The sequence below is a fragment of the Syngnathus floridae genome, chromosome 2 (assembly GCF_059516105.1).
Source record: "Syngnathus floridae isolate MCC-2025c chromosome 2, RoL_Sflo_1.0, whole genome shotgun sequence".
In the NCBI taxonomy this organism is placed as follows: Eukaryota; Metazoa; Chordata; class Actinopteri; order Syngnathiformes; family Syngnathidae; genus Syngnathus; species Syngnathus floridae.
In genome coordinates this window covers 15,048,128-15,062,338 of record NC_142414.1, presented here as the reverse complement: position 1 = coordinate 15,062,338, position 14,211 = coordinate 15,048,128, and the positions used below count along the sequence as shown (strand labels likewise).

The 14,211-nt window shown below is 44.5% G+C and overlaps 2 protein-coding genes across 5 annotated transcripts; one reads left to right on the top strand and one right to left on the bottom strand.

Annotated features, from left to right (window-relative positions):
* Positions 1–157: 157 nt before the first annotated feature.
* Positions 158–4,138, bottom strand: stradb (STE20 related adaptor beta). 2 transcript variants are annotated; one of them, XM_088400164.1, is made up of 13 exons: positions 3,945–4,138; positions 3,633–3,756; positions 3,463–3,528; positions 3,271–3,351; positions 3,089–3,188; positions 2,836–2,957; positions 2,636–2,744; positions 2,433–2,556; positions 2,161–2,332; positions 1,988–2,092; positions 1,571–1,833; positions 1,453–1,495; positions 158–1,296 (listed from the first exon to the last, which is right to left on the bottom strand). In XM_088400164.1, the coding sequence occupies exons 3-13, from the start codon at positions 3,472–3,474 to the stop codon at positions 1,132–1,134; spliced, it is 1,296 nt and encodes a 431-aa protein (XP_088256290.1). In that variant the 5' UTR covers positions 3,475–3,528; positions 3,633–3,756; positions 3,945–4,138; the 3' UTR covers positions 158–1,131. The 2 variants fall into 2 exon arrangements, with proteins under 2 accessions (XP_088256290.1, XP_088256298.1); XM_088400172.1 differs by having other exon boundaries at positions 3,633–3,717.
* On the top strand, positions 4,117–14,206 carry trak2 (trafficking protein, kinesin binding 2). 3 transcript variants are annotated; one of them, XM_088400129.1, is made up of 16 exons: positions 4,117–4,276; positions 5,657–5,788; positions 5,896–6,087; positions 7,355–7,414; positions 7,950–8,026; positions 8,106–8,222; positions 8,334–8,549; positions 8,620–8,698; positions 9,235–9,365; positions 9,470–9,544; positions 9,630–9,767; positions 9,839–9,918; positions 10,122–10,262; positions 10,328–11,061; positions 11,332–11,431; positions 11,891–14,206. In XM_088400129.1, the coding sequence occupies exons 1-16, from the start codon at positions 4,120–4,122 to the stop codon at positions 12,600–12,602; spliced, it is 3,141 nt and encodes a 1,046-aa protein (XP_088256255.1). In that variant the 5' UTR covers positions 4,117–4,119; the 3' UTR covers positions 12,603–14,206. The 3 variants fall into 3 exon arrangements, with proteins under 3 accessions (XP_088256255.1, XP_088256261.1, XP_088256268.1); XM_088400135.1 differs by lacking the exon at positions 7,355–7,414 and having other exon boundaries at positions 11,891–14,205; XM_088400142.1 differs by lacking the exons at positions 4,117–4,276; positions 5,657–5,788; positions 7,355–7,414 and adding an exon at positions 7,165–7,205 and having other exon boundaries at positions 5,988–6,087; positions 11,891–14,205.
* The last annotated feature ends 5 nt before the right edge of the window (positions 14,207–14,211 follow it).

Below are 14,211 nucleotides of genomic sequence, written 5' to 3'. Positions count from 1 at the left end.
AAATAATGAGACCATCAATCTCAAAGGATCGATAAATTGTGTAAATCTGAGAATGAAACAAAAGCACATCACAGACTTGTCACTTTCTGTCCAGTTTTTGAAATGAGAATATTTTCAGTGGTCCAATAGTCCTTGGAATGAAAGACAAGATTAACGCTTTGATTTTTGAGTTATTTACTGTAGATTTGTATTTACACTTGCATTGAACGCAATGCTTCTCATCTTCCACACTGTTGCTTCTTCTTTCCATATTTGACACCAAACAGTAAATAGCTAAGACACAACGCACAAAAACCAAACCTACTTGCATATTGGTTTAATACGTCTATTTGGCTAACTTATCTTTGATATGTAGTTAACATCACAGTGCACTTAGTCACAGTTACACAGAGGTCTCCGTGTGAAGCCAGTCGAGCTTCGTTGCTCACTCACTGCCACACTTCTTCTTTGGCTGCTGATCAGGGCAGAAAATGGTGCTTGTCGCTTATCTACTTGTCATAAATATTGCACACAACATAGAGGTCACTTCCATTGAGCGGGCGGGATGCGTTTTTTTTCCTCCATTTTTATACACGGCACCTTTTGTTGAAATTACTCGAAACGAGGTAGGACACCTCCATCTTTTAATCACTTCAACAATTCTGAATTTGAATTTCCTGTGATCGCTGAGTGATTTTAAAAGATAAAACATGGAGGATATTAGGGAGGAGCCGTCGAGTCGACTGGTATTAAATAGGATGGTTGATTCCCTTTCATTTGTTCAATTCTCTTTTGAAGTTTTATCCGGCAGGGGAGAGCTTTCATTATGGATATAAAAAGTCTACAGATCCATGTTCAAATGCTTGGTTTTTGCAATATAAAAAAAAAAAAATAAGACCACGATAAGGCAACGTTTTCCACCATTATATCTGACCTATAACCTCTACAACTTAAGTAAAAAAAAAAAAAAAAAAAAGAAAAAAAAGGCATTTGAACAGGAGTTCAGTGTTTCAGTGACATCAACAGCATCTCACTGCTTTCACAACAAAAGAACTATTTCTTAGATACAGTATGGAGGATGTAACAAACAGTATCTTTTCGGTTCTTTTAACACAGCAGATGAGCGGGTCTTTTCAAACTACACAAGTTTGTTTATGAGAAATCCCAGGTGGCCTCAGGACAGACGCCCGTGCTTGCAGTTTGAGCGTGGCAGGATGGGGTGGGAGGACAGCAGGATAAGAGCGCCACTTGGGAGCTTGTGAGCGGCACGGCTGGGTACACAAGGCTGAGGAACGAGTCTCTGGTATGCTTCTTCACCTGTACAAACACATGTTCTGAGCTTAGACCAAAACATTTACGCAAAGACATTTGATGCTGCTTACTGCAATACAGATTCATGTGATAATTGTGTTTGTTACAAAACAAAAATGAATTGGCTATGACATCACCATATTGAGGAAAAAAGAAACCCACCTGTTTGAAGAAGGTGTGGGCCATGAGGGCAGAAGCTGATGGTCTGAAATGGGCACAAAATAATAAATTAAGGCAAGGTGACGGACTCCACCATTGATTTTCGATCGATGGGAAAGACCTGCACTCAGGCTGCTGCTGCAGGCACAGTTGCACCAAATTATGCAAAGTAACAGAGTGATTTTTCTGTCCAGGACTTCGAGGTCCTTCCGTGGCGGGCGGAGGGGCGCCGGTGCTGTGAGTCGCGCTTCCGGTGGCTGCGCTCTCTCCCATGCCGGAGTCTACCCCGGACCGAGACGCCTTCAACCCGCCCAGCTCGCCGAGTGGGAAGAGAGGGGTGTTGGGCAGGCAGCGGTGCAGACCGCGTAGCTTCAGGAGCAGAGTCTAAAGGCAACACATTGCCGAACATTAGACTAGACAGCTCTTTTCACGCTTTCCCTCAAACATTTAGGATTAGGGACCCTGTTGTGTTGTTTTGTCAAATTTAGAATTTTCACTTTACAGGGACTTTTTAAATACTTTTGTCATCGCTGTTTACCTGAGTTGGTGCCATGTCCTGGAAAGGCACCTTACCACTCACCAACTCACAGGCGGCAATTCCCAAACTGTAGATATCAGACTTGACTCCATAACCACGGAGATCCTACCAAGAGACATGGCAACGGGGAATAAACAAGGGTGCACCCGTCATGGGGTACGGCGAGAACTGACCTGTTGCAGCAGTTCGGGGCTTAGCCAAGGCAGCAGGGCGGGACTGTGGTGGGGCATGTCGAATACCACCCTCATCCTCTTGCCTTCACGCATCATGCTGTAAACGCCGTGCAGTCCCGACAGGTAGACGCGGCCTTCTTCTGACAACAGGATGTGACTGGCCTTCACACCCCTGATGTTAACAATGAAGAGCAGCATGTCAACTTTTGATTTTCTTTTCATGTGGTTTTACTGGATAGATTACGCTAACTTAACCTTTCATCGAAAAGTACCTGTGGACGTAGCCCATGCGATGCAGATACTCCAAGGCTTGCAACACACCATACAGCAGATACGCTATTAAGGACTCGCTCATTCCGTCGGGGAAATATGTTCTCATTAGAAAGTGTGCGGAGCCTGTGAGCCACAAGTCAGGATAGACAAGTTCAACGCACAGATGTCTCAACTGGGGGCTTTTGGATCAGGACTGACTGACCGTAGGCCATGAGCGGCGTGAGAACCCACAGTTGGCAGCAAGAACTGAAGACGAGTCGGAAGGTCAGTAGGTTTTGGTGACGGATCCGCCTGGACAGGAAAACCTCATTCTAGGGGGACGGAAGGGTAAATCCAACATTAAGAATGTCAAATTTTCACTGGGATCAAAAAACGATCACCCAAAGTCTAATGTGGTCTCACCAGGAGCAGTAGCAGCTCTTCCTCTGTGCACTCATCCAGGTTTGTTTGTTTGATGGCCACCAGTTGCCCGGTTGGAGTGTGGCGCGCCATGTGGACCTGGCTCAAGTTGTTGAAGCCCCACCCTGTCACATACACGACCAACGCATCACAACTTTGACGTGATTTCAACACGTTACGACATTCACTATCAACAACGTCTGTCTAACTTGTCATAGTCGTGATCGCATTTTGAACTGAGCGCCACTTCTCTCACCCAGCTCAACGAGGAACTGGTAATGGGCAGGGTCCGCCGACAATGCTGCGATGTCATCGCTGCATCCCACTGTCACATTTTGAGGGGTGCTCCCTGAGCCCTGCAGTAAAGGACCACCACAGTTCAGAGGTGAACAAGTCTTAACGTACATCAAGCGTCTCTGTCTGTCCAGAGCTACTGACCAAGAGATGCTGACTGGTGTCCTCATAGCACTCCTCTATGTCCATGGGCTGGACCTGAGTGTGGGAGATGCAGGAGCAGTCCTGGTGAACGAGGAACAGGAAGGCAAACACAGGTGAGACATCCCGCACCGGTGGAGTGTGAACAAGGAGGCAGTGATTGGGCCAAATGGATGCAGCCATCTCAAGTCTTACCAAGAAAGACATGAGTCTTTGAGGTGCCACTCAAATCACAGCTTTTGGCATTTGTCCACCCCAGAGCTGCAGAAGACGGTTGTAGACACACACTGTTAAGTTAAGCAGGCAGCAGGCATCCAGCTTCTCAGCTATCACTCTACTTGAGTATCTTGAAGGGATCAGCTTACCTGAATGTATCAGCTGACCTGGAGGAACCCGCCAAGATGGTCAACTCTGTAGCTCGGTAAAACTGCTACATTCAAGTCTGTAGCTCTGAAGGATCAATTTGGGATCACATGGGATAATACAACCCTTGACACACAGAAAAAATAACAATACCATTCGCTGAACTTTGTTTAACTTCTTTGTTGCACGATTTTTTGTTATCGGACGAAACTATCCAGTTTTTAGGATGCCTTATCATGAATGCATTTTCCTAAACCACCTACTGCTTTAAAACCGTGTAAGGTATCGTAGAGCAATATAAAAAAATCCCTTACCTTGTCCTCACAGCAGTCGTATTTACGTCAAACGTAGAACATGTGTTTTTACGAACACATTTTCAAACTACATCAATCATGTCATGATCAAGTTATATACGCTCAACATTTTTAGCACGAATGGGGGTATATTGCGCAATACTTGTAATTTAACACAGATGACCGTCGCGGAGTGATGACATCATGTTATGCGCCGTCGCAGTTTAGTGTCGCATGCTCCGCTCCTCCCCCACTTCCTCTCTTGGTGTTTGGCATTTCTTGTCGAGAGCGACGTTCCTGGCAATCTCTTGATACCCGTCATTCCTCATGTCGCAGAATCATATCGACAAAGGGTAAGGCCGCGTTTAAATCATATATTACAGATCGAGTATGGACTTATTATTTTTAGTTATGACTTATTTTTGTGCGTGCAAATGAATCGGTCATCATCGCCCATCCAAAAACGATTTCTAATGCATAAAAACGACGAATGCATATGTTTGAAGGGAGATAAACAGTTTAGTATCCATCAACTCACCCAACTGTAACATTGGTAAAGAATCGCAATGTGTTAGCGGTGACAGTGGCTAACGGAGGGCTAGCATCATTGTGTTTAACAGTTTAGTATCGTATTTGACATTCATGGTCACCTGTTAGGCTGTTTGCGCCACACTGGTCCAATTATTCTATTGTTATTATTATTATCTATTAATTAGAGTGAAGTAAATGAGTTTTTGTTATTTCTGAGACGACTTGATTGTGCGTTCCCTAAGTTCCGCCTCCTACGCAAATTCAAATAGATACTTCATTAAACCCCCATAAGAAACTCCAGCCCAAGGAGAAATGTTGGTTTTGATTACAGCCCAAATTGCAAATATCGTAAAAATCATATGGAAATGGCTGCAATTCAAGCAAATGTCTATTTGAATGTGACTCATAGGATGACTAAGACACTCGATCGCCAAACATCATCACTAGCTCTTAAACGGGACAAGAAGAAAGCTCAATATTGTTTGCTGGACTAAAGTTGCTCAAATGACCTTTAGCTTTATGGTATTGCTAATAATGGTATTTATTTTTGTGAAGACATGATCATGTTACTGATTTTTCAATCATATCACCAAATCAAATAATGAAACAGCCAAGCTTCTGCAAGTGTTTCCAGTTTCAACATTCCTAGAAATTTACAACATCTCCATTTCAACATTCCTAGGAATTTACAACATCCCATCATTGATGATGTCTTTTTAGACCTGTAGGTTACTCGTGTCCTTGGCAGCAACCCGGTTCCCATGGGCAACATGATGGTGACCCCTGGTCTACAGATAGCGCCCAAACTAATGTGCCCTGAGGTTTCTTGTTCGTGCAGCTATTCATTAGTCAGTCAGATTGACAGATGTAATCGATGGGTCACAACAGTATAGTCCTTCAAAACATGGCTGCAGCATTTGTAGTATGCGTCACATCAATCTGCCAAACACTTTCAGGCACCCTTCGCTTATGTAAGCCGGGGAAAGGCTTTTCCCAAGGATTTGCAATCTCTCACTGTCTCTCTGTCTCGCTCATGCGCGCACAGACACGTGTTCATGTGCGTGTGTCTGGCCACAAGGTCAATGTTGCTTTGCACGTATTCTTCAGGAAGGGCATCTTTCTTTTCAACAAAATATCACTTCAGTTGTAATTTCATGTTTCATTTGATTTCATGTTAGAAGTAACAATAACTCTTTCTGCAGATAACGGTGTGAGGCCATCATCCATCACTCTTGGGTCAGGATGTGATGTGACCTCGCACCACCCTCCTCTTCCTAACATGTTTGAAGTCAAACCGCGAGCCGTGGAGAAGAAGGAGTCCAGCACCGAGACAGGTGCGCATGTGGTAGAATTTTGTATCATTCACCTCCATCTACGGGTCTGGAGCACCAAGTTACTATTGATGACATCATATCCTGACGTCATGTCTTGTAACACACAGACGAGGGCCTGGGGAGCAGCAGCAGGAACCACGGCTCCAGCTCAGTGGGTTCCTGTTCGGTGGAATCGGGGTCGTTCTACTTGTCAGACAGCCAGGACTGGGTGCTTTCCCCGAGCTGCTCTCCAGATGAAGGCCCCGCCCAGCACACCGCAATCTCCCCCATGCTGGCGGAGGAGACTTTCCGCTACATGGGTAAGCGTGTTTGCATTCTAAAATCATTTCGCGTCAGATAGAAATGAATGCGCAAAACAAGCACTTATACAAAACAATCATATGTGAAATCATCTTTGCCCACTGATATGAAAATAAATGGCATTAATCCGTTCTATAATTCAAAAAGAAATCCAACAAAAATGTAAAGTATTTGACTTTTTAAGAACATATAGTCACAGTTGTGCTGTGTGTGTACACGCTTAAAAAATGTTGCGTGAACTGTCCTTACTGTATTTCTGCGTAACCCCAGCAGGCAGATGCAGCTAAAAATAGATCCTGCTTTAAACACTATATTAGAGATTTGTGTGCATGTGTGTGTTTGTGTCCACTCCACTGGACACGTGAGGGTTCTCGTTTCACTTAATGTACATCCCCTTTAATTCCAATCACGGGAATTACACCGGATCTGACTCCGTCTGCACATGGGTGTCACATGTTGGCTTTGACATTATCCACTTTTACAGCTGCAGATTGGGTTAATGATCACTGTAGCATGTAGGGCTGCAACAATAATTAAACTACTTTGAAAAAAATCAAAGCAAAAGTTTCCCAAGGATAATTTTGCTACATGGACTAATGTTACAGTAGTCGCTCATACACAAACTGCCTTTTAAAACCATACACACTCAAAGTCACAGATACTACATCAGAACAGGAAGATGGCTACTCCCAAGTAGACCCAAAAAAAAAAATTACCTGCACCCCAACATGCACATTGTCATGTTTAAAAATGCAAAATAATTTTTTATCAATTTGTCAATTAATCATTAGGATAATCTGTAAAAAGCTTGATTCTTTCAAATATTTGATAGGAGAAGGAATGTAATCATATGTAAGTCAGATTGTTTTTGCACTGAGCTAGGTTGCGGTTCAGTGTTTTCGTCCATAGGTCAGAGTTCACCTTGGATTACAGCACCATCTGCTTTGCTTGAAAAACGCCTCGCTGTACTTTGGAGATATATCGTTCTCCAAATGAATATGAAGCACACATGTTCAATAAGATGCTCTATTGGTATCCTGGCCCATTGAATAGATTTGCATCTTGTTTTCAAACAGGTAAAAGGCAGCACGGCGCACAGCTGGTGACGCACACTCAGGTGCTCGATGTAGATCGACGCGTAGCACTAACATGTTAACTGGATTTATGAAGTTTCCGCTTCCCCTCTGCATTTCCTCTTTGCTCTGCTTCAATGTTTTTAGCATTCTGCTCTTTTTTTATCCCCTTCTTTTTTCTCTTTCTCACTAGCATATCTCTCTTTGGACAACCCCTCTAACTCCCAATCTGCCTCCCACAACTTCTCCCAAGGTATCTTTCTGGACCGACTTGATTAGCGTTAGCGTGAGGTGTAGTAGGGGACTTTGGTGTGGCTTTCACATCTGCTTTTCACGTGCTTCTCAATTTTGTTTTCAAAAGTTGTCAAATCAGTCTGGTGCTGTAATCGTTCTGTGTAACGTGTCACAAGATGACCACCAGCAACTACTCTACACGTACATGGGCATGTTCTAGCAAGCAAAGTAATTCTGTGAAACGTTATCGCTGTTTATCAGTAACTTAAAACATTGGGTGTGTACAGTCCAATTTGACCAAATACACCGTATAGAGAATGGATATGGGACCAAATATCAGTGAAGTCGACAATGGATATCATTTTTTTGGCAACAAGCTAATTTATGTTGCTTGTGGTCAAACTTTTCTTAAGAGCTGACATGTTACACAAGTGTGTCTGTTAGTTCTTGTCAGATGTTCTGAATGCATACATAATGCATGCACTTTGCTACATGATACTATGCCAGTGCCATTTGTTGAGATGTTCCTCCAAATGATCCCAATGTATTGTCAGTCCTCAGTTCTGATCGTGCGGAGCAGATGACCAAGACGTACAATGACATCGAAGTGGTCACTCACCTACTGGCTGAGGTTGGCATCGTTTTGATTCCCACGCACGTCCGCATCGGATCATTCCCTTGATCCTGTGTCTTTTGTTATCACTGTCCAGCGCGACAGAGACCTGGAGCTGGCGGCTCGGATCGGGCAGTCTCTTCTGCAGAGGAACCACCTGCTACAAGAGCGTAATGAAGCTGTGGAGGAGCAGCTAGCACAGACCCTGGACCAGGTAGCTTGAAGTTAAATGCTTCAGCAGATTCAGTAAAAAGTTCATTTTGATATCCTTGTATTTCAAAACAACACAATGTGAAGTCACTCACTAACTTTGCTCCATGACCAGGTTCACCAGCTGCAGCATGAGCTCGGTAAGAAGGACGAGTTGCTGCGCATGGTGGCCAATGCCTCGGAGGAGTGCGAGGCAGACTCCAGCGTATCGACCCCGCCGAAGCAGCCTCAGTTAGCCAGTGGAAATGCCGCTGCCGCGCTCAGCCAGCTGGAGTCGATGCAATGTAAGCTGCAGGAGCTCGAGGAGGAGAACTTGGCTCTGAGGTCTGAGGTTGGTGGCAAATCAGGACTTGAGTGTTCATGTGGAGTTGGGCAAGCATTAACATTGCAACATATCCTAGGCCTGCCAGCTGAAGAGGGACACCATCACCTATGAGGAGAAGGAACAAAAACTTGTGAGCGACTGTGTCAAGGAGCTCCGTGAGTCACCTTGATGTGATAGAACTTTTTGGGGGATATTATAGAAATTAATAGTGGCTTTGAAAAAATGAATGAACATTGAAAAATCAAAACATTCTACCCACTGAGTTGAACTGTAGCCAAGCAAGTGATTTTTTTTTTTTTCTGTTACCATGAGTTTCTCCCACTCAGTACTATAAATATCTGCTAAAATTGCTACCATTATTTCTCTTAACAAGTGGATTGTTCCCATTTTCAGAAAAATAAAATTGATCGTCAACTAAAAATAAATTCGGTCATGTCCATTTTAACACATTTTTGAAAAGGTCATTTTCAAAACTTATTTTACAAACAAGGTTTTATTATAGATATTTTATTTATTTATTTACTCACTCATATCTTGTTTTTTAATCTTATAATTTAATCTTATTTTGGAAAACTGTTTTTCATTGCTCGTTGGTAATTAACCACCCATCATCAAAATAAAAGTCACAATATGACATTGTGAAGACAACAGTGGCGTTTCAGTTCCTGTGTTGTGTGCTCACTCACCTCAGGTCAGTCCAACAGCCAGATGGTGTCTATGACTGACGAACTGTCCCAGAAGAACGAGGAGCTGGTCAGACACCAGGAAGAAATTGCTCAGTTGCTCTCGCAAATTGTTGAGCTGCAACATCGCGTGAAGGAGGTAAGGAACCCGGTTTCAATTTGATCATTTGTTCAGCTCTAATGCACACTGTTGCTTTGCTAGCTCAACCAGAAGTCCCTAACATTGTCACTATTATCATTAAGCTGGCTTTGGAGAAAGAGGAGCTGAGGATCCACTTACAGGCTTCCAAGGAGGCCCAGAGACAACTCACGGCAGAGGTAGGCACCGTGTCACACAAAGGCACAGACACCTTTTTGAAGATCTTTTCATTGAGCGGCAAATTGAAATTTTATGCCGACGTAGTTGAACGAGCTGGCCGAGAGGAACGCCGAGTGTGTCGAAATGCTCCACGAGTCCCAGGAGGAGATCAGGGAGCTTCGCAACAAAAACACTCCCCCTTCTGGGATGCGACGGCATCTCTCCTATGGCCTCTACCCGATGGTGAGAGGGCATGTTGTCGAAGAACATGCGGTTCTCATTAACATTATGCTCATGAGGTTGTGCATGTGCAGGATTCGCTGGCTGCAGAGATTGAAGGCACCATGAGGAGAGAACTGTGTGTTGAAGAAGAAAGTGCATGTCAGGACCAAAGGTATGATGGCCACTGTGGTCCAAAATATTCCACATTTGAGTGGGTAGTAGTAATTCCTTCAGAAATTGTATCTGAAACGTGGTTTTGCTTAAGTTAAAAAAATATTCAATATGCTGTAATAGCAAACCACAAGTGAGCTCACGATAACAGCGTGATGGTGTCAATGCTAACCTTAGTCATTACCAATGGACTTTCCACTCCAGGATTTCTCAGAAGCGAGTCTTCCAGACAGTGCGCTCCATCAATGCTTCAACATCCCGGCCCCATTCGGCAACCCCGCCAATTCCCGGTTCTGGACGCAACTCTTTGGTGATGACCGCACAGCCCTTCACTTCTTCTCAAGGGTAAGACTCAAGTCGATCAAATCAAGCAAGATGGATTTTGATTGATTTTGCTTTCGTGTTTGAAGCGATGAAGTGCCAACGGGCCAACCGGGCTACCCTGGTGGGAATGACCTCACGAAAGCACTGCACCGCCTGTCGCTTCGACGGCAGAACTTCTTGTCGGAGCACCAGTTCTTCAAGGCGGAACGGGAGAAAAAGCTGCAAGGCCTGGCTGGGGCGGAGGCTCACGATGCAGGAAGCGGCTGCAGCTCACCAATGGGCAGTGTGTTCTCCTCCTTTTCCAATCTGTCGGACATCTCTATAGGCTCCAGCGTCTTCAGGACCTTCCTGCCAGAGAAGCTTCAGATTGTCAAGCCCATGGAAGGCTCACTGACACTCCATCATTGGCAGCAGCTTGCCAAACCTCACTTGGCCACCATCCTGGACCCTCACCCTGGCGTCGTCACCAAGGGTTTCCGGCCGCTTGCCCAGGATGCCATTTACCGCTTGAATGACATGGAGGAAGATGAGGCCGGTGAAGGACATCGAGACGAGGAGGCTGGCGTCATGGAGAAAGGCGCAACCGAGCGGGGTAAAGAGGAAGATGAGGAAGAAGGTGGTATTGTCTTCAAAGTGCGCTGCTCATCTACACCAGAGGAGAAGAAAGATAGAAAGCTTTCGAACCCGCCCCTTCCTGCCGCTCCTCTCTCACCATCCCGGCCGCCGTCCGCCACCGCAGTCGCCGAGACATCCTACACATCGTCTCAGTCTGCTCCGAATGTTTCCACAACGACCGTCCAATCCAGCGCATCTGTCTCAGGTAAACATCATCATGCAGATCGATCATCATATATTTATTTTACAAATATGTGTTTTTATTCCTACATTTTATAGAATCATTCACTCGTTGGCCAGGTCCACATAACCGATGAATAATGGTGCTTCACTGTTTATGTAATCAGCCAATTTCAAGAAGATAAATGAATGCAAAACGTTTTACAAGACTTTTGACAATGTGAATGCATGGCCAGCTGGTTTACAGAATCAACCCCAGCAGTCAAGATTTCATCTCAGTTTTGTTTGTGTACAGTCCGAAATCCAGTCAAGTGTCAGAGCTCCACTTTCTCCACCTACACTTTCACCACCTGCCGCATCCTACACCCTTGTGATGTCACACAAGTCACTGCAAGGTCAGTCTTCCTTTTCCATGTACAGTATTTTATTTCATAAATCTAATGATACTTTTCAAAGGCAGACCCAAAATCTCTTCCTTGATGTTTTGAACAGATCATTTTTCCAAACAAACTGAGGTTACGCACCACTCTGTGTAGAAATATTTTTTGTCCAATTGCTTGATGAAACATTAGGACAGGCAGTTTATTACATTTAATGGATGTCACTGAACATAGAAGACTGGCTGCTTGCGTAGTAGCCACTTCTAAAGGGATAGACTGGGAACCAAACTCAGCCCAAGCTATCAAAGCACCTTAGTTAAATAATCATAATAAGACCATCATCTCCTAAAGAGGAACATCCTTAGTTAAATAATCATAATAAGACCATCATCTCCTAAAGAGGAACATTTGAATGTTTATCAAATGATGCAACACTGAAATGGCCTATAAGGTTGTTGTTTTTTTACTGTGTAGTTCACAGTCCTCTGTCAATGGCAACACGCCCAGCTCCATGAGGACGGGACCCAGTACCCCCCTGACCCCTTGCCGACTCAGCCTGGGAGACTTCTTTCCCACCCGGCGTCCCCCTGTGGCCGCCAGCGGTTTGGCCAAGTTGGTCCTGGAGAAAGGCATCTCTGCACAAGTCTCCACAGAAACCCCCCCATCATGTGCCAGATCCACGCCCCCCAAGCCACTCCTCCGCCTTCTCCCGGGCACACCCCCCAACTCGCCGTTGCACTCACCCGGATCCGAGTGCCACCAGCGCTCGGCTGACAATTTCCTGGCATCAAGGCCGGCGGAATTGTTCCTGCGAGATGTTTACGGCTTGAACCTTGGCCGCTCCCCGCATCCTGACCTACCCAGCCCCTCTCGAGAGAACTCCGCCCGTGGGCCATCCCCACTTAATGTCAGCCTTCTGGAGAGGCTGCGTCAGATGGGATTTAGCAAGGTACCCCCGGCGTCCGCCACCTTCGTGTCGGCGGGTGGCGGGAGCCTCTTGGATGGTCTGAGGCGCAACCAGAGCCTTCCGGCGATGATCGGCGCACGGGCGGGAAAGCCGACAGGTCAGCCCTTGCCTCCCCCTCACCCCACTTCCCTGGCGCTCCCACCACCAGCTTGGGGAAATCTCAAACAAAGATGCACAAAAGCCACCTTGAATACCCCACCACGTTCTGGTGAATCCTAAAGCGCATCATTTCCCTTATAATCCACCTTAAGTTGCCTGATTTTAACCCCCCCCTCCCCCCCCACCCTCTTTTTTGGACTTGATTTTAAAGCACAACAGATTTGAACTGAGTTTTTAATTACCAGCTACCTTTTGGACATGATTCTATTTATTAAGGCCTTAGTTTTGCTCTCATAGGGTTTGTGTTACCTTGTCAAAAGGCTCTGGATGTTTTGTAAAGGGGCCCGATATACCACCTGGACTTAAGTATCGGGACGCCGTGTATCGATGCGGCGTAACTTTCATGAGAAAAGAAGGTTTTGCGGATGTGAAAGAGAAGGTGTTTCAGGGTGTGACACTTTTAGAAATGAAAGTTTCTGTATGTTCATTCATGTTTGAGTCCAGACTGATTACAAGGGCTTCTTCAATCGTGGCCTCAATATAAATTTAGGAATTCTAGTAGAGGGTGTCCCTGAAAATATCCATTTCAAATATGATTGTCTGAGCAACTACACATACACTAGACAAACAAAACGTTCTTTGTCTTTAAGTCGGGGGAAATAATACACACGTCTCATTTGCATGAGAATTGTCTGTTATTAGCCCAAACTTTTTAACCACGTATAAAATACTTAGTTCTCCATGTGCTATCTTAATGACCGTTTTTAATTCATATTGTTACTGGAGTAGAGTAGTGGGCCGAACAAGGAGGTTTTATTCCTTAAAATGTATAAAACATTATTGTAAGCCGGTATAACATTTGGTTTCAAAGTGACGTTTTTCCCTGTTGTACCACAAGAGGGAGCCTACACACCTCAATTTACAATCACTGTATTAAACTGCCAAATGATAGTGGAACTTTTTAGAGACACCCTGTGTATTGACAGTAAAGCCGTTTAGAAGAGAAGAGGATCCTTTGCCAGCTTAATTTTAGTCATTCCCGATCTCTGGCGTCACGTGTATAACATTTCCCAATGGGTGAAAGTCCCCTCTCCAGCGTTTTTGGATGCCTACATGACATTCTTGCATCCAGGTCCCAGCATGTTTATGGAACCTGGTTAAAGGTCTGAAGCAGACCAGGCAACTTGGGTATTGTGTGTGGTGAATCAAAATTGTTTTTAAATTATAAGCGGCCTTATATAGAAAGCAGAAGTGTTGCTCTCTTGCCTTGTCGCCACTCTGTGTGTATTATTTGCATGTTGTTTTTTTCAGTCTGTCCAGACTTCCACTGAGTCACTGCACTATGTTGTTTCTATTTAAAGTTTGTTTTTCCTACACTCACCTATCGATGAAAAAGATTCCAGTCACCTTGACTACGAATATTATGCGGTCTCCTTTTTTTTTTCTTCAGATCTGGAAGATTACCAAAAGCATGCCATTCTTTTATTTATTTTATTTTTTTAATGTAATGTCTTTCATGTATTTTACCTCGCCATTTTTTAACCCACATGAAATGTTGGTGTGTTTGTAAGACTGAAGGTTTATCTCTAAGATTTATCGTGCTTGGATGTCACTTGGCTACAGCTAATCCTGGCTAAAGGTTCTGTAAGCAACAGCTGTTAATTATTTGCCCCCATTTTCCAATAAAGCGACGAAAAAAAAAAAAAAGTTCATATGTAATTGATGGAAA

Excerpts from the sequence above, each read along its gene's own strand:
- stradb (XM_088400164.1), bottom strand. Across the intron at positions 2,958-3,088 it reads CCAGTTCCTCGTTGAGCTGG|GGTGGGGCTTCAACAACTTG; the intron begins GTGAGAGAAGTG and ends TGTATGTGACAG. Across the intron at positions 2,557-2,635 it reads CACGCCGCTCATGGCCTACG|GCTCCGCACACTTTCTAATG; the intron begins GTCAGTCAGTCC and ends TGTGGCTCACAG.
- trak2 (XM_088400129.1), top strand. The coding sequence starts at position 4,120 with ATGACATCATGTTATGCGCCGTCGCAGTTTAGTGTCGCATGCTCCGCT. Across the intron at positions 8,550-8,619 it reads ACTTGGCTCTGAGGTCTGAG|GCCTGCCAGCTGAAGAGGGA; the intron begins GTTGGTGGCAAA and ends AACATATCCTAG. Across the intron at positions 8,699-9,234 it reads CGACTGTGTCAAGGAGCTCC|GTCAGTCCAACAGCCAGATG; the intron begins GTGAGTCACCTT and ends CACTCACCTCAG.